This window comes from Aythya ferina (assembly GCF_964211825.1).
Source record: "Aythya ferina genome assembly, chromosome: 1".
NCBI lineage: Eukaryota > Metazoa > Chordata > Aves > Anseriformes > Anatidae > Aythya > Aythya ferina.
The window spans coordinates 68,456,930-68,481,894 of NC_140296.1; the positions used below are offsets into that span (position 1 = coordinate 68,456,930).

Sequence of the window (24,965 nt, forward strand, 5' to 3'; positions counted from 1 at the left end):
GGAGACCCTAAAGACATGACTGCTCTATGCAGCTTCTGGAGCACAACAAATGAGAAATTAACATAGTGTGTGTTTAACACCACAAATTTGGGGACGGTTGGGGCCGGACCTCCCCTAGCTACCCACAGTGCAGCAAATAATGCTTAAGAGGGCTTAGCTGGGGTGCTGAGCCCTCCTTGTGCCTCCTCCACCACAGTGCCCCACACCTCAGAGGAGCGCTCACCGCAGCGTCCAGCTCCCTCCCCGACCCCCACCGCAACTAAGTCAGTCCTCGCGAGACCGCCCTATTTATACCCGCGCGCCCAGCGGAGCGACAGGCGGCCGGACCAATGGGCGGCGCCTCTGGACTCCACCACCCATTGGCGACCGAGGGGCGGGGCTGACGCGCCGGCGGTGGGCGGGGCATCGCTGACGAGAGGCGGGCGCCGGGCGCCGAGGGCTCATTTGGGGGCTGGCGCCCGGCGGCGGCGGATCGCTGCGCGCAGGTGAGTGAGCGCCGGGCACCGCTTCTCCCCTACCGCTGCTTTTTATTCCTTTTCTAGCTTTACTATGAGCACGGAGCCGGCAGCTGGGCAGATATCTCCCTGTCCGGACCCCCTGAGGGCTGCTGCTGCGGGGCGAACGGGACTAACGGTCGCTAACGTTCTCTAACGGCCGCCGGTTAACGGCTGGCGGCTGGGGCAGTCCCCGCCGCTCACCTGCGGAGCTGGTGCCCGTGACACCCCTCTCGTCCTCCTCACGGGGTAAATCCCAGCCTCCTGGGGTCGTGCGCCCTCACACCGGACCGCCCCTCGGCTCCATCGCCTTGGTTTGGCTGGGAAGCACCCCGGGGGTTAGGTAACGTGTGTCCCTGTGGGGTTTTGCTGCCTTCACCGGCTCCGTTTTTAAGGGCTGGGGCGCTTCTGGTGCGTGCATGGCCTGGCTGTGCTCGCTCCGTGCAGGGCTCGGGCTGCGGCGCCGGGAGGGGAGGGAGGGAGGGAGAGGGGGCACGGCGATGGGGGAGAAAGGGGAAAAAAAACCCACAGAACCGGCTCACAAAGCCATGGCAATCAGCACAGCGACGCAATTTGGTGTGAACTAATAGCTAACCGGGTTATATCGCTGCTAAGTAATTATTTTCCTCAATTATTTTAGGCTGCGTTTTCCTGAGGAGCCCCGCTCACAGCCTCTCGGTTGTTCTTGCTGCGAACATACGAGTGATGCTCAGATTTCCCATCAAGTCAGGCAGTTCTCTCCTTCTCTTATCAGTTAATGCTTTTATGTTCCTGGCTGCCCTCTCTGTGTGCACGCTGGACCAGCTGTCTCTTGCCCCCTCTGGGGTAATCCCCTCTAGCTTGCAGCCCGGTCCTTTGTGCACACCTGAGTTGCTTTGGAGAGATCTGGCTGCTGCTAGACTCACAGTGAACGTACATTACAGTTCAGGCATCCTTACTCCAGAGCTATTTCAGCAGCATAGGCTGTCAGCGTCGCTGTCAGAAGCCCGGTTGCTTATTCTGGTAGTTTGGGAATCACCTGAACTCTTTGCACTTCCTGCCCTGCAGACAGGCCTTGTGAAGCTCAGGGCTTTTAAGATCTTTTCCTGCCCTTGCTCTGAAAGTTCGTACAGGCTTTTGTCTTTGACCTAATTACTGTTGCCTACCCCTCTGGCATTTATGATGGCCATCTCCTGTTCAGAGTACTGGTGATGATAATGCTTCCTGGCATGCCGTGCTCTCCACCTTTCTTTAGGTCTCTCAGCTGTCTTTATCTTTCATTGTGTTAAATTCAGGTTTCTCATACGGTAAAACCTTTCACAGTTTCTATTCCATTACTTGGTTTCTTAGCTAATTTTATCCTCTGCTTTGGCCTCTTCACGTGTGCTCGCGTTTGTTCTCAAACTTTAAAATCACACACTACCTATAAGGGAAAGTTTAAAGCCACCGACCTGTCTGTGCATAAACTTCCTCAGAACAAAGCGTGCTACTGGCATCATTATATGAGGTAATCGTAGTCAGAAGGCAAACACTTCGAGCCCTGGTCACAAGATGCAGGTTGCACAGATGTAAGAGCATGTAGTTCCATAACTTTGTGGTTCCCTTCCTTTCATTTGTTGACCAGGCCTATTCGTTGTGTCTTGTTTTACAAGCTCTTGGGTGCAAGCAGTGCGTGCTGTGGTACAAACCTGGTGAGAGCAGTTCAGACTTGACTGGAATCTCCAGGTACAAGCACGAGGAGAAGTGCTTTTCCCTGTTCTAAATGCAGCCAGGCAGGAGAGTGACAGATTGCTTGTAAGGAAAGTCCAAAGTAAGTCTTTATTTACTGCTGGATAGCATGCTGGTATCAGATGTAGCTTGTGGTGGGGAAAAAACTGCCTCCCTTTCTTTTCTTTCTTAGAAGAACATCAAATGTTTGGGCTACTGTAAATGATACTTCAGCTCTCTGTAAATCAAATCCCCACACCCCCAGCTTCAAAGCAGGCCATCAGTTAATTTATTTCCATCTTCTCTTTGCCTTGCTTGCTTAGGACAGTGTGTTTAGATGCTGGCTGGCTTCGGCCAGCTGGGGATTTCCTGGTCCCTTGGTCTGGAACCTCCACCTGGGGTGAAACCGAGCTGTGGCTGACTTCTGTCTGCTGCCCTTGGCCCTTTGTGGTGGGGAGAGGAGCTGTGCGGTCACACCGTGCTGTTTCTGTGAGCTCTTACTGAGAGGCTGAACAGTCTCTGCTTGCGTGGCCGTTGTCTGTGCTTTCCCCGCAGCTAAGCGAGGGGGGGAAAAATGGTTGTGGATGGATCAGATGCTTTTGCACTGCGCAGGGAGAGATGAATGGTGTAGGTTTGTAACTGCTATTTAAAGCTCTGGTCTCTCGGTTCGCTGGGGGCGTTTCTGCTGCTGCAGTTGCATCAGGGCTCTGCTCGCTGACCTCGGAGAGGCTTTGCTGAAGGCAGAGCTTAGCAGCGGGGCTCTGAGCTGCCGGCTTCCCAAAAAGCCTCCCGTATCCCTTCTGTGCCGCCGGAGCGAGGTGTGAGCTTGCCTTGGGTTGGTGATGGCATTGTAATGTAGGTGAGAGGTGTTTGTCCTTCAACAACCACATTCAGATGACGTGCAGCTCCTCCAGGTACAGCCAGATCTAACAAAAAAGGATGAACTAATGTAACAGGTGCTGTTCCCTGGGCTGAGACTGGGGCAGTGCAAGAGGGCTGCATGTAAGCCACGGTAACGAGCGCACAGAAGTTTCTTTACTCTATTTTGGTACATGGGGGACACTTGTAAATATTTTTGGTCTAAATATTAAAATTCTGTTTTCTTTAAACAGGAATAGAAGAAAAAAAAACTGAATTTATGAGAACTACAAGAAAGCTTGCAGCAGTTCGGGATGGATTGATTCGTGATTCCTTTGCTATGTGAGAGCTACGTTTTGTGCTGCTGCTGCTGGACTTGAGCTGACTTTGTTGCAGCAAGCCCAACTGATCGGCCCTAATCGCTAACAGGACATAAACAAGTGTGATGGTGAAATGAGATGAGGCTCCGCAATGGAACTGTGGCCACCGTGTTAGTTTTCATCACTACTTTCCTCAGTTTGTCCTGGTATACTGCATGGCAAAATGGGAAAGGTAAGTAAAGGGCTGTGAAAACAAACCGACCTCTACGCGGCTGTATGGCTGAGGAATGAATCGTACAGGCGTGTGCTTTGCTGCGCTATGGTAGCAATGTATAAACTGCTCGTTGACTAGCTCTGCTCCAGAAGGTATTGCCTTGGTGAGGGATTAACACCTGCTGGTAGATTCAGGCAAATCAACTTGGAGGGATCCTGACTTTTATGTATATATAAAGAGAAATAAATGAGGAGAAAGAAATCCTGCTGTTAGAGAGGAAGGCTGGACAGTTTGTTTTGTTTTTCTTGGTTTATGGCTGTTGGAAAAACAGATGTTCTTTTTTCTTTTTTTTTTCCAAGTAACATATGGCCAGTGGACCAGGCTGGACAATGTTATTTTTGGTGCAGCTTTCTGTCTTCCCTGATGATTCGGTGATGGCAGTGGCAAACTGCCAAGCAGCATTGTCCAGAGATTTTTTTTCTTTCTTGCTGTCTTTGGAGGAAATGTAAAATATTTCTTGTCTGAGTATGGTGTGAGAAATAAAGTAATATGAACAAATTGACTGCGTAATGGGGAATGTATCTATTCCATGAGATTGCACATGTTCTTATGAGTAACTGTTGTCTGTAATAGTTTTTACCTTCTTAAATGTGTTTCTTGATTTTATTGCACTTCATGTGAGCTCTGGAAAATTGAGTTGTTCTGATGGTCAGGACTGTTTACTGCAAGTGAAATGTTTTGATTTCTGTCTTTCAGTAAAGCAAATAAACTTATTCAGTAATGGTTTCTAGAAGAAGGTTTTTTTTTCCATTATAAACATCTGATCTCTTGGAAAAAATACTAGACTGTCCTTCAAAGATCAACTCATCCTGAAACACACATTCTGTATTAAATGAGATTGCTACATGGTTTGTTCTGACTATTCTGCTGAGAATGTTATCATCAGTTTTGCTTCAGGTCCAGTAAGAGGAGGCTGAGTCTTTCTGTAAATACTGTCAGTTTTACAACAAGCAACTTGCAACCTGTCTTTTATACTTAAGAATGAAAAGGATCCTTTGCAAAGAAGCAGATGAGTTTTGTGGCATATTGTTTTTTTTATTTGACACTTGTAGGAGAAGCAGATGCTTTGTGGTCTGGTCGCTGCTGTAGCAGTTGGTTGGCAGGCTTGTCCTCTGAATGTAAGGATCAGTAAAAATGTCAGGTTCTTGAGCTTGGGGTAATACACAGATCTTTTAATTGGACAACAAAGTTTAGAAGTGCAAACCACTGATGAGAGAATATTTGAATTGCATTTAAGTAGTATTTTATTCATTTTGGTTAATAACACATTCTCTAGTTAAATTTCATGTTACTGATTCTTACTGAGGAGCCTCAGAAAAATTTTGCTTTCACTTCAGCAAAGATACAGATATAAGAAAGTCTGTTTTCATGCTTTTATTTTAACTTGACGTAGTTTACAGGTCTTGCTCTCTTTTGCCAAAGAATAGCACAATCTTTCCCAAAAATCCACTATTAGGAAAGTACTAATATATATATAGCATTTGGTGACAATTCAAGCTTCTGTTGGTCAGACAGCTCTTTTTTATACTTTCTTGTTTCCATCTGAATGCTCAGAATCGGTACTTTCTTAATGGTGGTGTAAAAGTTCTGTGTTTATCTTCCTCCAGATCTTTCTTCTGAGCATTATGACTAATCTGTTAAATAAACATTTGTGTAACAAGCTATCAGTAAAGTGTTAATTATGAATCACAGTTATGAAATTACAATGTTCTAGGGAACTTTATGGTTCAAAGAGAAACTTATACATAGAATATTGTTTTTTTAAAACTTGTTTTAATTTGCACAAGTTAACAAAATACGAATCAGGTTGTTTAAAAGCAGATTTGAGTTTGTTCCAGTACATTTTAATTCCAAGGCACTTCCACATCAATGGGAAATGTTGAGACACTAGCAATATGTTTAAGAATCCATATTTTTTTCCAATTCCCAACACTTTTTTTGAATTATTCAATAAGCATTGCATGGTGGCCTCTTAATTCACTGATGACTCTCTCATTGTAAATTGAGTGGCTCGGTTAGAAGCAAATAAGGTGCTTGCTGTTCCCATCGACTGAAAGGCTATGAAATGTCAGGTATTATGGTCATAATCTTTTGGTACTCATTACAGTTATATGGCATGCATTAGATTCTTATAGGTATTTGTCAGTCTTTGGCCAGCAAAGTAAATCTATGCTTAGAAAGAAAACATTATTTACATTTAAAAAAGTTAAAAGGTAAACCACAAATCATTAACTTCCCATCAGAACCAAACAAATTCCATTCCAACAACCCTAATCCAGTCCTCGGGTGATTCATTTGAATTGAACTAAGTTCCTGGATGACTGCTGCTTAAAGTGCAGAACCACTTGTAGACTGATAAGACTGGGATGACGTGGTGCCTTTGCATATCCTGTCCTCCTCCAGTAAATATACCTGGTCTTAGTCTGTGCAGGACAGGATTTAGGCACTTCAAAGTGATACAGGCATTGCTACTTGTTCAAAGTCCAGAAAACCTGTCTCTGCAGAGCTTTAGTAGCTTTGTGGATGTGTTGGGAAGTTGTTAGCAGCTGAAGGAAATACCCTGAGCTGCCATCACTGGCAACAGCATGGCTGTAGCCGACCCCCTGGCTGAGTTATGTAAGTAACCTTTCACGGGGCAGAGGCTATTTTTGGATGAAACAGCCAATTACATGTTTTTGCTTTTAAAGATATGTTTGAAGAAAGCCGACTGAGCTACTTCTCATCTCTGGAGGGTGTTTTCAAAATTAGGGCAAGATCCTGGGCTCTTTCTGCAGGCCCTGAGGTGCCGAGAAGCACTGTAGCTGTAAGGAAGCAGGGCAGGGGGCCCTGAATACACCTGGGAAAAACCTCAGTTGTCTGTGAGATTTGTGAACAGGAGCTGGAAGGCTGCTTCTTGGATGTTCAAAACGTGCTATGGTTAGCTCATAAGTGAAACAGGGACTGGAAATCAAATCATACCAAAATGGATTACCTGGGTGCGCGTAAGGAACAGTTTTAATGAATCTGCTGTTACTTCAGAGCTAGTTTGGCTTAAGATGTCCTTCAAATCCTCCTGAGGCAATTCCTCCTTTTCCTCTTACTCCAGTGCTAACTCTGTGCTTAACACCAGCTATTTTGGCTAAATCATGCTTTCTAGTTCTACTGACCTGCTCACAGGCCTTCACTACCTCATTTATGAGCTACAGAAATAAAGGATTTTTTATCCTAAAGGCACTGCTCTTAAGAAGACCCAGCCAGTAAAAATACTGCTTTGTACTTGTTGCACTGCTCACAAAAACTGCATCAAAGCTGTTGCCTGCTACGTGGAGAGTGTAGCCTTGGTGCTTTGATATTTAATGTGCCCAGTGCAATGCTCCAGGAGAAGCTTCTGGGGCCCAGCAGCCTCCTGATGCTTGTCACCAGAGCATGGAAATTGGTAAAGAACTTCTAGGGCTGGCGTGTTAGGATGAACTTCCTCAGCAAACCTCATCACTTGCTTCCCATGTGAAAGTCCTGCTCTCATCCTGCCTTTTTTTTTTTTTTTTTTAAGAAAGAAAAAAAAAGCACAGCAGCTTTTTGTCTAAAGTACGCGTGCTTTGTTCTTGGAGACAGACAGTAGTTGGTAGTGTCTTGTGTCACTTTCAGAAGGCACTTGGCTACTGGAAGTGATGAGGACGTGTACGGAATAATATTGTGAAAACCCTTCAGCATTGCCTAAGCTATGCCATTTCCAGAGCAGTCTCAAGCTAGCAGTGTGTGCCATCTTTGCCTATGTAAAAACATTCTCCTCTTAGGAAGAATTCTTGAAAAGCTTCAACAATTCTCGAATTGTTGGAAAAGCTGCTGTTTTACAGCTTTTCCAGGGCTGTTGTCATAACCATAAAACCTCCTCGCCGTGAGGACAGCTGATGCTGGTACGCTGCTTTAAATCCACAAGGAAAGATGTCCGAGAAGACTTTGACTTAGGAAATACTTAACCAGCTTCCTAGTTTGCTGAACATTTCCTTGTCCTTCAGTAATGATGGTAGGAGCTACTGGTGGCTTGTGTCAAGCCCCACCTTTTCTCTCCTTTGGAGCAAGAATGAAAAATGTTCAGGGCTCTGTAATAAAAATGCTGTCACCTTTCTCCTCTGGCTACTTTCACAACAGAGTTATCCCACTGAGTCTCAGCCACACTAACCTGAAGTGCTGAAAAGTATCTACGCTTAAAAAGGATAGGAAAACCTAACTTAACCTAAAACAAAAGTATCAGCCAGTGATGGAAAACTTTGGAGTAAGATCCAGGAATATTAATTCCCAGAGGGAGAAAAGTCCTACGGAGGAAATAGGGCAGGGAGGAGAGGATTATTTTTTCTTGGCAATGGTTATGTGTACGTTCTCAGATGCAGAATAGCAACTGGGGAGATGCATGTTACCACTTAGTGACCATAACCCTTTGTAGTTTATGGTTTGGTCCTAAGAGAAGCTGCTCGCTGGGTAAATGCTGGTTACAGTCCACCGGCAGCACGCTCTGATTTTCAGTTACGTGCCCGTTTCCCAGCGAGGCGAATTAAGGCCGATCAATGAAAAAAAGCTAAGTGGGCTACTAACTGGGAAGAGCTGAGGTAGGGGAAGGGGAAAAATGGGCTGCTAAAGTAAAATATGCATATGGAAATGTGTATTGGATAGCTTGTTTGGGGGCAAGAGAGGGTTGGGTGTTTTTTCTCCCTGTTTAATGGCAAGGAAGTATTGGTTTCCTTTGGAAATTCTGTTGCAAATCTTCCAGGAACTGAAAATTAAAGGAAATAGGTGTTTCCTTTTTCTTAACACCAGCACACGGACATTGCTCTGTTTTTTCAATCCGAAATATGCGCCGAGCTTGGTTTCTAGAGCTGACAACCTGGCGTATGGATTACAGAACTCCTGGCACTGGGGATTTGAATGAGCTGCACCAGGAAGAATCGCAGTCACAGGGGCTTTTGCAGCACAGCTCCGACCTCCTGCCTTGTTTGCAAACCGCCAGCTCTGCTGGCATGCCAGCCGGTGGGCTTCTGAAATGCGGTTGCCACCGGCGTTTCGTACGGCCGGCCTCAGCCAACAGCTTGAGGCGCTGCTCTTGATTGCCAGCCAGCCCTCGGAGCTGGGGAAAGTCGATGCGCTCGCTCTGCGTGGGTTCTTTTAATAGCTCTCCAGCCTGAGTCGCCTGTGCTTGCGTGACTCCTCCGGAGCACCGGCTGCTGCTCTCACGCAGAGACTATCAGAGGAGTGATTTAGCCAGCCCAGGAAAGACCATTGCATCTGGCACAGCTGCTCATGAGAACAGCTCCACGTAAAATACATTTCCACAAATTGATCTAATAAGATGCATTTGCATGTATTTATTTTCTTGTTCATGTTGTCTTCCCAGATTAGCTACCAATAGGTGCATCCTCATGTTTTGAAGTGAGTGAGAAGGGCTTCACAGTGATCTCTCCTGGTTTTGGTGCCAGCTGGTATTTCTGGTAGCGAATCTGGGTGATGGAAAGGAGCAAGCCCCAGACAAGACGCAGGGCGCAGTAAGGCAGAAGGAGACCAAACGTATGCATACGGGATGGGGAAGGGACATGGTGCTAGGGTTCTGGTTAGGAATGACAGCTTAACATAAGTCATATGTTGACCGTGAGTCATCGCGTTGTTGCAGGGGTTGAAGGAAATTGAGCAGAAAAGGGGTGCTTAGGAAGTAAGGAAATAAAAAGTGTGCTACCCCAGCAAGATGCAGGAAGTGTGCTTTCTGCTCTGCTTGGCACTGTTTCTGCTTCTGGACGGTGCACTGCAAAGGGGACATTCGTTGGGTAGGGTTCAAAGAAGCAACAAGTGCTCAAAGATCGAAATAATAAGTACAGTAAGGAGTTTGTACTGGCATTGCTCAAAGGGAAGGTGTGAGAAGAGACAAAGATAATTTTCAAATATGTTAGGAGTCCTTGCAAAAAGAAAGGACGTAATCAAGTACAGTTAGGTACCGAAGTAGATGGTTGGGAGGGGTGAAGAACATCCCTTGCAAGCATTTTCAAGAACAGGTTACGCTGGTGATGAGGAGTCAGGCACCCATAGCCTGTCTGAGACCACTGGAGGCTAGGGCTAGCACAAAAAGATGAGTCTCACTGGGTTTTACAGTGTGACAACCCCACAACAAAGCTCAGGTGGGGAGGGTGCACAGCTGGCAGGAACGATCCCACTTCAAACCAGCTGTGCCGCTGAAACTGGATCTGAGGGGGCAGGTTTGGGCTAGGTGACCCCTAGAAGACCTTTATAACCTGAGTTATTACGAGGTCTGTGTGACCTTGGCTAAATTTCTCTCTCCTTGTGCCAGGACTGACATGCCAGCATGTTTCATTACGAACTAATAGCAATGTTTGCGTAAGATATGCAGGAGTTGCCCTTAATTATTGTAAATATTCAATCCCTTAAAATACACAAAATGTTTGCTTGCATTTTAGCAGCTTCACTTCACCTTTCCCTGTTAATGTCCGCTCACCTTCCTATGGCTAGGAGCCTTTAAAATATGCTGTTAGAAAAATCTCAGGGTTGCTTGTTTTTATTTTAAAGTGCACTTTTTTTTTCCTTACCCTCACGGTTTAGAGTAGTATCTTATTCAATAACCCTATTCCTGCTGTGTAATCACAATTTTATTTGCTGCCTGGGCAACAAAAAAGCATTCTCCTTTATCGATGCCATCTCCAGGATGAGAATCCTGGAAGCTGTTCGTTTTTAGGATGAGACACTTTGAAGTCTATAATTTAGTTCTGTTTCTAATGCACGATGTTTTGTTTTCCTGAACACGGCAGAAAGGGAATGGAAAGCGGTTTCCTTGCTCACAGCACAAGGCTTTATCCAGCTGGTCTCTGCCTGAGAAGCAGTTCCTCTAGCTGCTCTTTTAGAGCTGTGCTTCCAGCTGCTTTTCTGCTTGTCTCCTTGGCTTTCATGCAGCTTTCCGGCTATTCCTGCAGATGCTTTCCCCAGTCGTGCTGCCCATCCATCTCGTAATCAAACTTCCACAGTACTTGCATTTTGTGCCCAAGCTGCTACAAATTCCTACAAGTTTCAGCTCTTGGAATAGCATTGTTCCTTGTGGGGTGGTAGCGCTGTCTGGATCGCTGTTACCTTTTGTTAGAGGGATTTTCTCCTAATGTATGAGAATGCTAAACAGTTAGCTGTGGACCTGTCATTACTAATCTTCCTATAATTTAGGAAACGAGTTTTTCTTGCTGTAGTTTCTGGTTTGTAAGTACATGCTTTGTGGTTTCTGAGGCGGAGGAAAGGATTGATTTAAAGTAAGTGGCTCGGTTTACATGTACGGAGGCTCCCAGATAGTTATTGACAATAATGTGGTAGCAACAAATCATGTTATGATTTTTGAAGGCTTTCAGGTTGTCAGAACGGAGAAGTTGCTTTGTCTGCCTGCATCATGGTTTCATTTTCCTGCGTGCTTTGTTTTCTGTGCCACGTTGGTCTGCAGCTGCGTTCATCCATCCAAGACCACAAAGCACCTTAAAAGTCGAGCCCTGAATTTTCAACAGTGCCTGAGCAGATGATATCAGTGATGATCCTTGGAGAAGGCTTGGGGTGCCTGGGTGTTGCTGGACATGACTTCTTTTTCTAGATGGAAACCCGGATGATCCTGTGCCTTGGGGATGACCCGGAGGGGTCAGCTCTCAGCCACTGCCCAGCTGCTCGCCGTAAATCGTGCTCAGGAGAGCGTGTCGAGGTGCACGTGTTGTGGGTTTTGTTAGCCTGTAAGTGTGTGGGTTAAACAGTTTTGCTGTGCAAAATGTATCTGGTGATCGGGGAGGCTCGAAGCAGAAATAGGTGAGACCTTTCTGCAGCTCCCATGTGAAGCCGCGTGCTGGCGTAATAGCTGCTCTCTCCTGATGGAAATGGGGCATGCACATCCAGAGCTAGAGATGACCTTTATTAGGTCAGGGCTCATTTTCCCTTGTTTTCCTCCCGCACACTGCTTTACTGAGAAGGCAGTTGAGTGGTTTGCAATAAATGGGCATTTTTATAGCACACAGAGACGCTTAAAAATAGACTCATGCTTTGCCCTGTATTTACAATGCGTTGCGTTAAAACTAACAGCATCTGACGTAGTCTGACAAAGTTTTTATCTTGGAATGAGCTGGAACTGGACAGAAGACTTCACTCTTCTGTGTTCTGGGGATGAGTTGCTTCAGGGTTTGTGGTATTTGAGCGATGTGTAGCTTACAGTGATCAAAGATTTGAATTGGGTAAGGCTGAGAGTTCACCCTCATGCAGGAAAAGGATGCTGGAACAGTCATAATATGTTCCTATGTGGGGACATATGATAGAACATTCATAATACGTTCCATAATATGTTCGGTATCTTGTAACAAGTGGTCCCGATGACTAAGTTGTTCTGCAGTGAAGTCAGACTGCTAAACTGTTTACTTAGGTGATGACAGTAGGAGGTTGCAGTTGACTTTTTCAAGAGTTGAAATGTCTTTGCTGCTCCTTCTGTCACAGGACATGCCGCCGTATCCTTTTCCCTCTGTCACACCACCAAGGTTCAAATTAGGTGTTCTCGATGGCACTGTATTCCTGCAGGTGCTGAGGAAACAGGAATAGGACAGAGAAAGTCCTGTGAGGAGCGGCTGAGGGAGCTGGGGGTGTTTGGTCTGGAGAAGAGGAGGCTCAGGGCAGACCTCATTGCTCTCTTCAGCTACCTGAGAGGCAGAGGAAGGGAGGAACCTGGGCTGTGGGAAGGAGCCTTGGGGAGCAGCTGGAGTTCATGTTCCTGGCAGTGAGAAGGTGTGGAAGCAGCTGTAGGAAAGCAAATCAGTGGAGCTTGCATGGCTGCAGTATCTACGTTGGTTTTTGGGTGTTGCCTCCCCGCCCCGCAATCTCGGCTCTCGCAGGTCACACAACAATACCTGAGGGCAAGGTGACAAAGGGAGCGCTGCTGCATTTGACACTCAAGCAGACGTCTGCACACAAATTATGAATGTTGTGTTCTGGTTGTTCATGCTGCTGCCGGTTAAATCCTGCTTCAGAGCGAGAGCAAACTGCTTCTGATTGTGCTCACGGGTGCGGTTCTGTGCCTGGTCCTTTTTTGTCGTAGTGGAGATGAGCCTCCTGGGTCTGGTGCAGATCTCTGCATAAGCTGTTTGCTCTTATCTCTGCCTAATCTCGTGCACGTCTTGCTGTTTGTAGACGTGTGTACCATGGTTAAATGCAGCAGAAAGGAAAAGGACGTTCGTGGCAGCTTTGCTGGGTTCTTTTCTGCGAGGTTATAGACGCGTTTTACAAATGGAAATTAAGTGTAGGAAGCTGAGGGTTGAGCTTTTTCTCATAAAGTGGGTGTTGCCACTTGTGGTGCGCAAGGCAAACTGTGGTGCTGGTGGCTGACGCCGTGGGCTCTGCTCTTCACAGGCAGGTAAAAAGTGGCACAGCAGCTTCATTTATATTCTGCAGGAATGGCCTAGGAGCAATGAGACTCTCGCACCTCTGCTTCTGGTAACTCTTGCACTGGACTAGACCTTCCACAGGGTGTTTGCTTCCTTGTGACCAAAGAGATCAGTCTGAAAGTTGTCAGTAAAAAATGACCACTTTTAAAAAATGAAACCTTAACTCGCTTGAAATACTAAAGGATCCGTGTCTCCCTGTGGCACTGTAGCATTGCAAACTAAGGTTCAACAATACCGATGAATAGCAGTGCAAGGAAAAAAATATACGTATGTGTAATTAACCCATTGATTTGAGAAAGTTAAACTGAAGTGTTAACTTCAGCACCGAATATTTTGTACTTTTTTTCTTGTGAAAAGCACAATCTTTCAGCTTCTTATTCAAGTGATATATTCCGATGCCTTTAATCAAATCGAACTCACAACCAAGCAGCGCCTTCTCTAACCTCGTGAAAACGTGATCCTTGCTGCTTTTAGACCCTTCCTTTTCTTTTACAGCTTAATTTGCCATGATTGAAGTTCCAAGCTGTTGAAATACGTTGGTTGCTGTAGCGTTTGCACATGACATAAAATCAAACGTGTCGCCTACCCCCGCCGTCAGGCTTTTTAACCTTGTACTTGCTTTTATTCAGGTGGAAGTGAAGTCTGGGAACAATGACAGAAAATGGTGGGTTGATTCCACGTTAGAATTGGGATCAAACTAATTTCAGGGGTCCAGCTAGGGTTGGATTTTTAATTGCTTTAATGCTGTAATTATAGCGTGATTGTTGTCTCTAAACCAGAGTACCTGGCTCTGTGTTTTTCCAAGTACAGCCCTGTCTGCGTCTATTGTAATCCTCCTGCTAGCTAGTACTTAACTCTGTCATCAATATTCTCCAAATTACAGTTATTTAAAACTTATGGATACTTCCCAAACAAAGAGGACCAAACTCTCACCTTATTCTCGGTTCTTAACCAAGGCTTTTTGATTTCATGGCTTGGATCAGGAGGTCCCTCAGCTCTGGGCGCCGCGGGAGGCGCTGGCCGGCTTTGGTTCCAGCTGTGTATTTAACGGTGCGTACCGATAACAACGGGGTTTAGCTGTGCAATGAGAGCTGGAGAAGAGAAATGCAAGCTGATTTGGGATTAGTTCGTTTTGAGTTTTCTAATTCGAGTTACATCATGAATGCAGGCAATAAAATGAGTAAGCTGTGACTAAAACTTCATTTAATTTTAAGATATAGCTACAGCTGTATTTGTTAAAGCAGAGAGTTGATGTGGGGGCATGAGATATGCAAAAGATCTTTTATTTTTTACAAGCAGAAGTGTAGGATGCAGATTCAGTTAATGACTGGCTGTTACCACGATGTGAGTGACTGGTAGTCATTCAGGCTTTCTCTGATCCTAATTCATTTGGAAATTGGTTAACTGTTTGTGCACACTGGTTTGGATAATAAAAGTTGGGATAATAGAAGATCAGTAGCTTATGAAGAGGTGGTTTGCAGAGATTATATCTATGTGTGTGTGTTATGGATATGTGATATATATCTTTATGTTTAAAACCAAATCAACAACACTCCACAAATCTGAGACCACTCGACAGCACTCATATTTTGATCAGGTGTCTCAGTATGGGTATGTGTACTTGTCTGTAGAAAGTGGCTAGATATCCTGGATGATTGAGGTCTGAGGAGGAACACGAGATGCCACAGATGACTTCTTCTAGTCCAGCTGGCTGACAGGGGTTGAATTACCTACAGGTGATTACATTTGTTTTCACTGCCAGCAAATCTCTCTGAGTATTTCAGGTAAAAGCGTTGTCCCTTGTTCTCTTGTGTCGGATGGGAGAGAGCGGTGTTGTACCAGGGCTAGTTTTGGGTACTACATTTAACGAAGGAATTGCAGTACCACACAGGTTGGTATAAAGCCACTCTCTGCTGGAACTACGTAAGCAGTTACAGCTTCTTTCTACCTCTGGTTAGAAAGCAGAACAACCAGCTATTTGGTAGCTTTAAGAAGATGCAGTTTTTATATTGGTACCAATAAGGTATGTGAGCTCAAGGATGGAAACAAACCTACCAACAGGATGCAGTGCCTACTTAGCATATTTCTGCAGAAATGTAGAGTGCAAGGATTTGGTTTAATATATCAGAATAAAAAGCATGCAATGGGAGTGCTCTCAGCTCAGGTGCTTCAGTCCCTCAGCACTGCCAGGAGTGCATCCTGTATCTCAAGAGGGTTCCAGTGCTATGATCCTGATGCCAGCCCCAACGGGAGCTTTGTGTTGCTTAAGCAGTAGTAGTTCTGCAGGATATTTCAGTCAGTTGTAGCGTGGCTTGTTAATTAGTAGTTAATTCAAAAAATAATCACGACATAATGAGCTTTGTAACAGCTGTCCCTGCAAATTGCGTTTCGGAGGCAGTGCTGTGACAGTGCTATTGACCACTTCCCGGTTTCGGTTGTACGCTGCGAGTCTCGTGCAAGACAGGCAGGGACTGCTGAGGTGGAGGTTTTTGATGAAGGCTGTTTAAAGGGAATGTGTTTTTTTTTTTTCCTGACACTGTGAAGAGTTAATATCCAACTCACATAAAATCAATGGATTGCATGCTCGTCTGAGCTCTTACTAATTTCTTGAACTGAACTTTTTGAGCTATACCTATATATCTAAAGCAGAAGTTAGAATATTTTGCCTTGGTCTGCTTTGCCTTTTGGGAATAGACTCTCTGAAGCTCATATTTATTCCTTACTGTTCCAGTTCGGGGTTAGAGAGGTGTTAAATGCTGATTGCTTATTGTGGAACTGATTTAGCAAATGATTTCAGTGACCTTTTTATATCGCTTTCCCTTTAAAGAAGAAATGCCAGCAGAGTTGACAGTGCTTCTTAGCACTGGGGGGTTTATTTATTTATTTATTTATTTTTAAAAGCTGGAACCTAAAAACCTTTGAGGATTAATTTGTCTATAGAGCCCTGGGCACAGTTGTTTATTAGGCAAAGGAGAGTGAATGCTACTTAAGTGAGCAGTCAGGGCAGGAGAAAGCAATTGCAGATGTGAGGTTTCTTTATTATTATTATTATTTTCCATCACTGCAGCTTGCTTTTCTTTCTTTTTAAAGGAAGACCAGATCAAGTGCTGCCAATTACTCTCCTCAAGCAAATCATGTGTTTAATTATCCTCATTGTCTGAAGCCAATGCACAGACAGAGCACCATATGCGTCTGTTGACTTGACCTCCTTAGTTGTGGTTGCCTGAGTTTTCTGATCCATTATTCTTCCTATTCCTTGCGTCTGAAGTAATGCTCAGAGCCTCTGTCAGCCCTCATCAGTTGACATTTGAGAGTGGTGTCGTAGCGGCTTTTGTACCTGTATGGGAAATCTTCTCCATTGACCTTTCTGGTTTGATGATTTGTATATAGAGGCAAAGGTGAGCCTGTGCAGCTGGAGACATTTAAAGCTGTCCCTGGCTGCTACATTCAGCTTTTAAAATACCCCTTCAGTAAAACATTCATTAGTTCTCACAATTCTACTTGGCTTTTTTCGTCTTTCTGATTGCTCAGGATTGTTTTTCCTCCAGGAAAATGTTTTATTCGGGAGCTTTTTTAGCAACAACCTGCCTGAAGCACTACTTTGTGCCTCCTTTCTGACGTGCAAGTTGCAGCGTTTTTAGTATCTCTAAAATACAAAAACATCTTAATATGAAAGACACCAAAAATGGGGTTCTGAAGGTTTCAGTTGCCTTGCTTTCCCATTTTTTCTGCTTCATATAAGTGGGATTTGTGAGCCAGTAGGAGTGTTTTTACTTCTTCAGAAGAATGTTTAGAAGTAAATTGATTCTGAAGTTTGCATTTCGGAGTGGAAAAGCTTTACCAGGTGATATTACAAATGTTTATACTTGGATTGCGTTAAAATTTTTAGTAAAAACATCTTCAGCTCCTGCTGCAAAGGAATGTTTAAACAAAAGTATCTGGATGTTGGTTGGATCGGGCCCTGCTATTTTCAAAGCAAGCACTTGAGACTTGTGCCAGTGCTGTTAGGATCAGAACAGAAAACATCGTTTGTTTACCCAGCGCCTTGAAGTGCGATACGTGAAAAAGCTACAGTGGAAAAAATAATACTCCTGGTGGTTTTTGGTTTGCTTGGCTTTTAAGTTAGGAAAAGCTGTGGAACCTTCTCTTTAAAAATAAGGTGCTCTTCTACTTGAATAAGCATTTTTCGAAAATACTTCTGTGTGGAAAACAAGGGCAATAAGCAGTAATTCTAGCTGATTGTTTGGGTAGATCGAAATACAAGATTGCTGAAATGATCGGCCAGTTTGAGCAACGAGATTAGAGATAGGAGAGTGATTTGATCGCTTGTTTTCGGGGATCTCGGCTTTTGGTTCATGAAGCATGGATTACTATTTTTTTGTGGTTAGTAGGATTACCCTCCTTTACCATCTTTAATTCCACAGAATAATATATTTTTAAACAATTACACACTCCCTAGTCATGTCAGAATAATAACTTCATCCTGCTTTACGTATGACTTAAACAAAAAGGGCCCGGGATGAAGTGTTCAAATAGGGCTGATGAAATTTGACCTTGAGCGGTTTTCTTAACAGCTTTTATTTATAGCGTGTCTGTTGTTAGCATTTACAGTATCCTGCTTTATTCTATGATTTGCATGGTTGATTACTTTTCTGCTTCAGATTTTACAACTCATCATAACTTGCTTATAAAAGGTTTTCATTTCACTTTAGGAACAAGGCAGCTAATTAGCTTATGGGGAGTAGTCATCCGCGATAATGTATTGTAACATTTCAAGGACACCATTTATCAACGTTTAGGCAGTTTCAAGACAGAAAATCAGAATCTGATTTGTAAACACACTTGATTTAATTTTTTGGGCCAGTTCTTCCGAGACCTTCTTTGATCATCACTTAGTTTGACATTTTGGTTACAAATATGATTTGTACCTACACACAGTTTTTCAACACCCAGTCATTACCTCAGCTTGTTCCAACATTTTGCCTTTTTTTTTTTTTTTTTATAAGCCTAAATGGCATGGGCGGCTTCAGGAAACCTTGTTAATGTCTCTTTTGTATGGAGAAAGCTTTTTGGCCATGCCTTTGTGCTTGGTCTGATGTTTCCTCTCCTCAGCTGCAGTGCTTGGGTCTGCTTCATGGGTATCATCTGAGCACCGGACTCACTGCTAAAGGGCAACCAAAGTGATGGATTTTCTCAGTCAACGCCACTCTGTATTTCTCATCTGTGTATCTTGGGTGCTGGGTGGTTGTACAGTGACAGTAGCATTTTGTGTCACAGTATTGAGTATCTGTGTTTACATATAGGCTTTGCAAAACCCACACAAAATAGGAAGTCATGCCTTTGTCAAACAAAGGTGTCAGTGTTAAGATGTTGAAAATCATCACCAAAATAAATGCCGGTGTAGCAGGAAGAGTTTTGTTTGACTTGCTAAGGGAATTCAGGCTTTCCTTTTTTGCCTGACATGGGAAATGATTCCGTCTGCCTTGTATTAGCACAGCAGGATTTCAGTTTAAAGAGTATCTGTGTGTGAGGGGCAAAGAGGAAGGAGAGATGTGATAGCCTGTAAGCTGCTTGGATATTACAGATCAAGCATGGTTTAACAAACAAGTTGCACACATCCCTGTGGGAGCGAAGTGCAGGTCAGCACAGGTATTGCCATCACGTAGCAGATCCTGATTTCCGTGATACCATGATCTGATGGATCGCAAAAAGCATCTCAGCGACTTTCAGGGGATGTGCAGAACTATTTTTACACCTTGTGTAAGAGAACCAAAGAGCCTCTCTTGTAACAGATGTGTCTCCTACAAGATGTGTCTCTCTCTGCCCATTAAGCTTTCTAGTTTGTGTCAACCTGTAAACTGATCAATGTTCTTGCTGCAAGTGTAGTAGGAATTAATTCATGAGGCTTGTTGCTGACTTGGCATAACAGCGACTGCCGTGTTTTATTTTTGTAATGGGAGTGAGTTGTAGAGCAACTTGGTGGTAAAGTGCCTGAAGTACTGTTTACTGCAGTGTGTTACCACAGATTCACATATTTACTGGCATTTCCATAGCTTTTCAGCAGAGTGCATACAGAAAAATATGACGTTTGCTGTGGGACCCTTTGACTTGTAGCACTTGGAAAGGTTTGGTTTTGTTTTGTCAGGACATGCAGGCTGTTTTGCTTTTGGGTGAGGCGCTGAGGAGGAACCCAAGGGCTGGAAGAGGAAAACTGGAAGGGTTATCGCCAGGGTGGGCCACCAACTTGAGTGTTGCTGGATTTGGGAGTGTTGCCAGCGAGACGCCGTTCATTTGAACAACATTTTGAATATCTCCCTGTTGGACAGAGGAAAGATCCTGCCCCGTCAGGTGCCTGTTCTTGCTCCTACCCGTTCTGCTAATCGAATATTTGTGTGCGGTGCTTTGTTGGCAGCCAAAGCCTTTTGTCGGTGTGTCAGAAGGCAGTCACTCTTCCTGTTCCCATTTAGTGAACAAAAGGGCTGAGAGGTTTCGAGAGTTCAGTTTGGTAAGAGCAGGAAATATAAATCAGGCCTACAACGTGGCAAAGCGAAGCCTTCTGTGCCAGGTCTGTGGCTGGTTATCTTTTTCTCTCTGAGACAGATCCATTACCGGGGTGTTTCGCCGATTTGCAGATTGAGGGAAGCCTCGACTGCCTGTTGCTGATATGGAAAGGTCGTGCAGCTTTTTGTGATTTGTGTCGTCTGATCCATCTGCCTTTGGAGACAAGCAGCTGTACCACCATAGAGCTCTTGAGCAAATTACAGCTTGCTTTTTTTTTTTTTTTTTTTTTTTTAAAAACAGTCACCTTAGTTCAATATGTTCTACTTCCAGTCATGGAAATGGCCTGAGATTTAACATATTTGTGAACCCGCTTGATTGATTAGACAAATAACAGCTTGCAAAGCTTTCCCGCTGCTTTTTATGTTATAGATAGCGCTCCCTGTAGCACACAGTAAGCGGCTTTCCTTGAGAAAGTATTGCAATACCGACTGAGAACTGCTGAAACACTCCTGGGGGTTGTAAGGGTCTTTGTGCAATTCTGTTTTCCCCAGTCTCTCCTTTCCCGGTCCCACTGCCACCCCAAAAAGAAGAGGTGGCACGCTGACATGCAGTCATAGATCTCTTGTTCTTGTAGAGTGGCTGGGTTTTCACTGGAGCTACTGGCTATCAGAGCATGCCTGTCACAGGCCAGATGGAATAAAGCTTTCCAGAGACTGTCAGGAAAGCAAACTCCTATTTTTAGATGGTTTCTGGCTCCTTGTCCAATATTTTTCTAATTTTTTTGAAAGAGATGCTGTCAGAGGCACCAAAAAACTTGGATTTTTATAGTGCTTGGATCTCCTTTCTCCAGTGCAACATTAACAAAGGTGGTGTATGCGCATCATCTAAATACGTACTGCTCTTTGTACCTCCTCTGCTTCTGCCGAAGATATGTGAACAAAATCTGAATTCTCATTTCAGCAGACGTGCAGCTTTGGTCTTGTACTTGCATGCTCTCAACAATACTAAATTGCAGCCACAACCTGCCTGTTGGATCAAGTAGTTCTGCAGACTTCTGAGTAGTGACTTGGGTACGCTCCAGCGATTGTTGTTTTAATAATACCAAGGTTTTGACCAGGGATCCTGTTCAACTCTACTTTCAGTGTTTTAAGATTGATGCCAACATATATATGGGTTTTAATATATGGGTTTCCAGTGTGCATTGTGCTTGAAGGTTAAGTACATAGGTCCTTTCTTCAGCACTGACCCAGCTGTGTTTCCTTTTTCAGTGGTTTATGGCAAACAAAAAGGCAGTCATGGCAGAATTTTGCTGATGCTATAGGTGCCCTTACTACACTCTGACAGTTTGAGTGTACCCAAAGTAAATATCAAAGTAATTCCCTTACTAACGTTTTTAGATATTTTTTTTTTAATGCAAAAACTAACAAAACAAAAAAAACTACTAAGAGCTGTTGATGGTTTTAAGAGCACTGAAGTTGAATATCCATAGAATTGCTTAACTTGTATTCCCAGGATATTTTCACTATCTCAGTAGGCTCAGTATGTTTTCTATTTGGAATTACAATACACCAAGCATTCTGCCAGTAAAGGTAATTTACCTACAATACATACTTCTGTAGCTATTTTAGTGCTGAGGTAATCAGCAAAATGCTTTTGTAAATTCAAAGTATAGGATATTTTCTTGTTCCTTTACTTCGATACTATTTTTTTTTAATCCAAAGGGAGAGCTCACTTTGCTCTTAGAAATCATGTGTTGAAGCACACAGATTGCAAGTGTAGTACAGAAAACAAAATGAAGAAACTAGATGTATGATAAGATATTCAGAAATTCCATGTTGAGTTTCAAAAATTGGCATCTGGTTTAAAACTTGGCTTATGAGCTGTCTAAATTCGATGCAAAAATCAAATGATGTAATCAAGAATGTGGCAAAGAGGAGAACCGATTGTGTTTGTTACTTGGGGTAATGTTGTCCTGTGGGGATGACTACTTTTCACAGTAGTTTAATAGGAAAACCATAAATAATACAGAGGAGAAAGAGTAGGCCGAGAACTGAAATTCCATCTCTGGCCTGAAACTTGCAAACCTTCACAGTTGATAGAAGCGGTTTGATTTGCATTTTTAATTTTCAAAATATTTCATCAACGTTCAAGTGAGCTTGTCTGAATTCTAGGTTAGCATATTTAGGAGAACATCTTGCAACAGGGGGAAAAAAAAAAGTTGAGAAAACAAACTACAGAATGAGTTGAAGTAGTGTTAATTTTCCAAGAAACGCGCAGCATCAAGCCAGCTAAAATATTTAAGTTCTAGCTTCTGGGGTTTTGCTGAAAGTACTAGAGTTTAAAGGAAAATGATGAAGAATTAATGCTTTCAGCACTCAAGTAATTTCTTAACAAGAGTATTCTTATTTGAAGTGTAAGGGCTAGTTATTTTTATTTGGTCTTTTTGGCTTCCAGAACAAAGTACGGAAAAGCATCACCTTCTCATTTCAATGTAAAATGGTATAGCATCCTAAAAATTATGAATATATATGTGCTTAAGCTATTGGAGACTAAACATTTGACATTTGCTACCACCGCTGTTAAAGAGGGATGTTTTGTCAGAGATCAGATGTGTTTTGGGGTTCTTCCATCAGCTATGTAAGGCCAATAACTTACCGTCTGAATTCCTTCCTCTGTTTTGTTAAATGATTCTAGGTTTCAGCATTAGAAGAAAAAAGTCATTTATAATATTGTAGAAACACAAACATATTTTTTTCAAAACAGTAATCGCTGGTCTCTGTGACTGTTTTCTTTGTGGTTTTGGATTCAGAATTTTTCTTTTCACCATAACAGCAATGGAAAAAGTGGTTTGATTCTTTTTGACAGAAAATCAATTCTTTTTTTTTTTTCTTAAGTTTTTGAGAAACCTTTGAACAATCAAACATTAAATGGTCAAATGTCTTTTGGAAATATTGGCTACACTTTTTTTTAATATATACAATACTTATAAATCAGCTTGCCATACATTTCAGAAAGTCTGCCCTGAATTTCTGGAGAAACTTGTACAGTCATTTGCTAATTCTCTTTCCTCACAAGGAGGAGGAAATGAAGTGAGGTTTAAAATACAAGAGAGACTCTATATAATACAGTACCGTGTGTCTTCACCTCAAACTCGTAACTTTTTGATGAAAAGATTTTTACTAATGTTCGTGTAAATAGAAGTGAAGAAAAAAAGCTGTCAAATGAATTCATATTTTGGAAAGGGGAAAGAAAAAAAAAACACAAACTTGAGCGAAGTCAAAGTTTTAAATAAAAATAAGACCTTAAAGTTAGTTTTGTAGGCTTATGCCAAAGTACTTAGGAGTGAGATTTGATTTATTTATTTTCTTTCCAAGTTTTTTTGAGTATTTAGAAACTCTAGCTGCCTTAAGGGGACATTTACTTTTCCAGAGTTGGGACCACCGAATGCGATACTGTAAGATCCCAAGAAGTATTTTCTCCTTCACAAGTGTCTTTCAGTATGAAATCATATTTGATGTTGCTGCAGTTGTGCGGTTGTGGCTTTTTGTCGTTTAACTGGGTATCGGAGCAGTTGATCTAGGTTTTGAAGTACTGCAAGGATACCTTTTAAAGAAACAGCTGAGTGCTGTTAGAAACTGAAATTTAATTCATTTTATTTCAAATCACAGCGAGTCATATTGTAAAACAAGTACTAAAAGACTGACTTCCACGTTAATCTCCAAATACACAAAAAGAATAACGCATCTTTACTAGTATCAGAGATGTGAACGTTTTGTGTTACCTCAGTTCTTACAAAGAATGAATTTTACTTCATTTTGCATAAATAACTAGAATAATACTTATAGGTTAAAATACGATTATGTACATCTTATTAGCATTTTCTGATTTACTTGGCTCAATATTATTGTAACCTAACAAAAGCAGTAATACATTCACTTTTAAAGGATGCATTTGAGGAGTTTACATGTCTTTTAGCCTCCTTAACCCAGATGTATCTGGCTGAAGAAATTGTGAGAAGTTGACTACTTTGAAGCAAAAAATTAGTATTTCTTAAAGGAATTCACTTTTGAGGTCTGAGGTAATATAACTTTAAAACCAGTACAGCTCACTGGGAGCCCCAGAACTACTTGCTAATACTTCTGTTGGGAGCAATGTCATGGTGCCACAGCTAGAAGCCTGAGTTCAAAATGGCCTTTCCTCAAGAGCTGCTGTGATAAGTTATGAAAATAAAACTTTACTTCATTTATGTTATTTTAAATTTGTTTAAAAAATAAATTAACTAATTAACTTTTTATTTTTGACATTAATTATAATGTGAAGATGGGATAATGACTGCCTCCTTTGAAAGTACCCTGTTTTCAGTAAGCGATTTTTATTGGTAGCTCTTAACATTATGGTTTTCATTCCTTCCCATGATAAAACAGCCTTTTCATTTGGATTCTAAGTTTCTCATGGTTTTAGGACTAAAGGTTTTAGTTGCTGTGGAATTACAAGGGTCCTGTAAATCCAATTCTTACTACCCACCTGAATTAGGAAGGTAGAAAAATCTTAATTTCTGCATACAGGCTGGGTTTAGTAGTAACAGATTTTGCTAGGTGGAGGTGGCAGGCAGCTCTTGCGGTTCTCCACTGACTCCTAAATAAGTTGTTCCCCCTGGACTCTGCTGCTCCTTGGAGCACCGCAATCACCAGAGTGCTGAGCGTGATGTGTTAGCTTGGTGGAAGAGCCTGGAGAGCACCAGGCAAAAAATCCTGCCACAAATTACTCTTTCAAACAAAGGAAAGAAGACATGAATTCATCTCGAGGTGCTCTTCTGAACCACAGGGTCCTCTTTTATTTTCCCTGGAGAAATACAGGCTCTGCCACAGAGGAGTTCAGCCTTTTAGACAAAGTAGGAAGGTCATTACTGCTAAAGTTTGTCTGCTATCTTGTACCATAAAGAAAGGCAAGAAGGGAGACCTGATGTGACAGGCTGCTTTGGATGTTGGATGGGTCTCTGGGAGAGCAGATTTAGGAAAGGGAAAAAAAAGCCGTGCAACAGCAGCTGGGAGAGAGGAGTGAGGAAATGTGAGAGAAGCAGCCCTGCAGCCTGCAAGGTGAGTGCAGCAGGAGGGCAGGAGGTGCTCCAGGCATGTTGTAGCAGTTCCTCTGTAGCCTGTGGAGAGGCCCCTGGTGGAGCAGGCTGTCCCCCTGCAGCCCATGGGTCCCACATGGAGCAGATCTCCACGCTGCAGCCCCCCCATGGGTGGAGGAGCCCCCGGTGGAGCAGGTGGATGTGGCCTGGAGGAGGCTGCGGCCCATGGAGGGCCCCTGCAGGAGCAGGCCCTAGGCTGGAGCTGCAGCCCATGGAGAGGAGCCCACGCAGGAGCAGGGGGTCTGGGGGGAGCTGCCGCCCACCCGTGGGGGACCCGTG

At 43.3% G+C, this 24,965-nt stretch overlaps 1 protein-coding gene across 3 annotated transcripts in view; it reads left to right on the top strand.

Annotated features, from left to right (window-relative positions):
• Positions 1 to 442: 442 nt before the first annotated feature.
• Positions 443 to 24,965, top strand: part of MGAT4A (alpha-1,3-mannosyl-glycoprotein 4-beta-N-acetylglucosaminyltransferase A) — a 73,953-nt gene continuing 49,430 nt past the window's right edge. Inside the window, exons 1-2 of one of the 3 annotated variants that reach the window (XM_084519658.1) lie at positions 443 to 485; positions 3,293 to 3,590. In XM_084519658.1, coding sequence (XP_084375784.1) covers positions 3,497 to 3,590 — 94 coding nt within the window. In that variant the 5' untranslated portion in view covers positions 443 to 485; positions 3,293 to 3,496. Of the gene's footprint in view, positions 486 to 546; positions 838 to 1,120; positions 2,284 to 3,292; positions 3,591 to 24,965 lie in introns of those variants that run through there. The other 2 variants (XM_084519660.1, XM_084519659.1) reach the window with 2 other exon arrangements.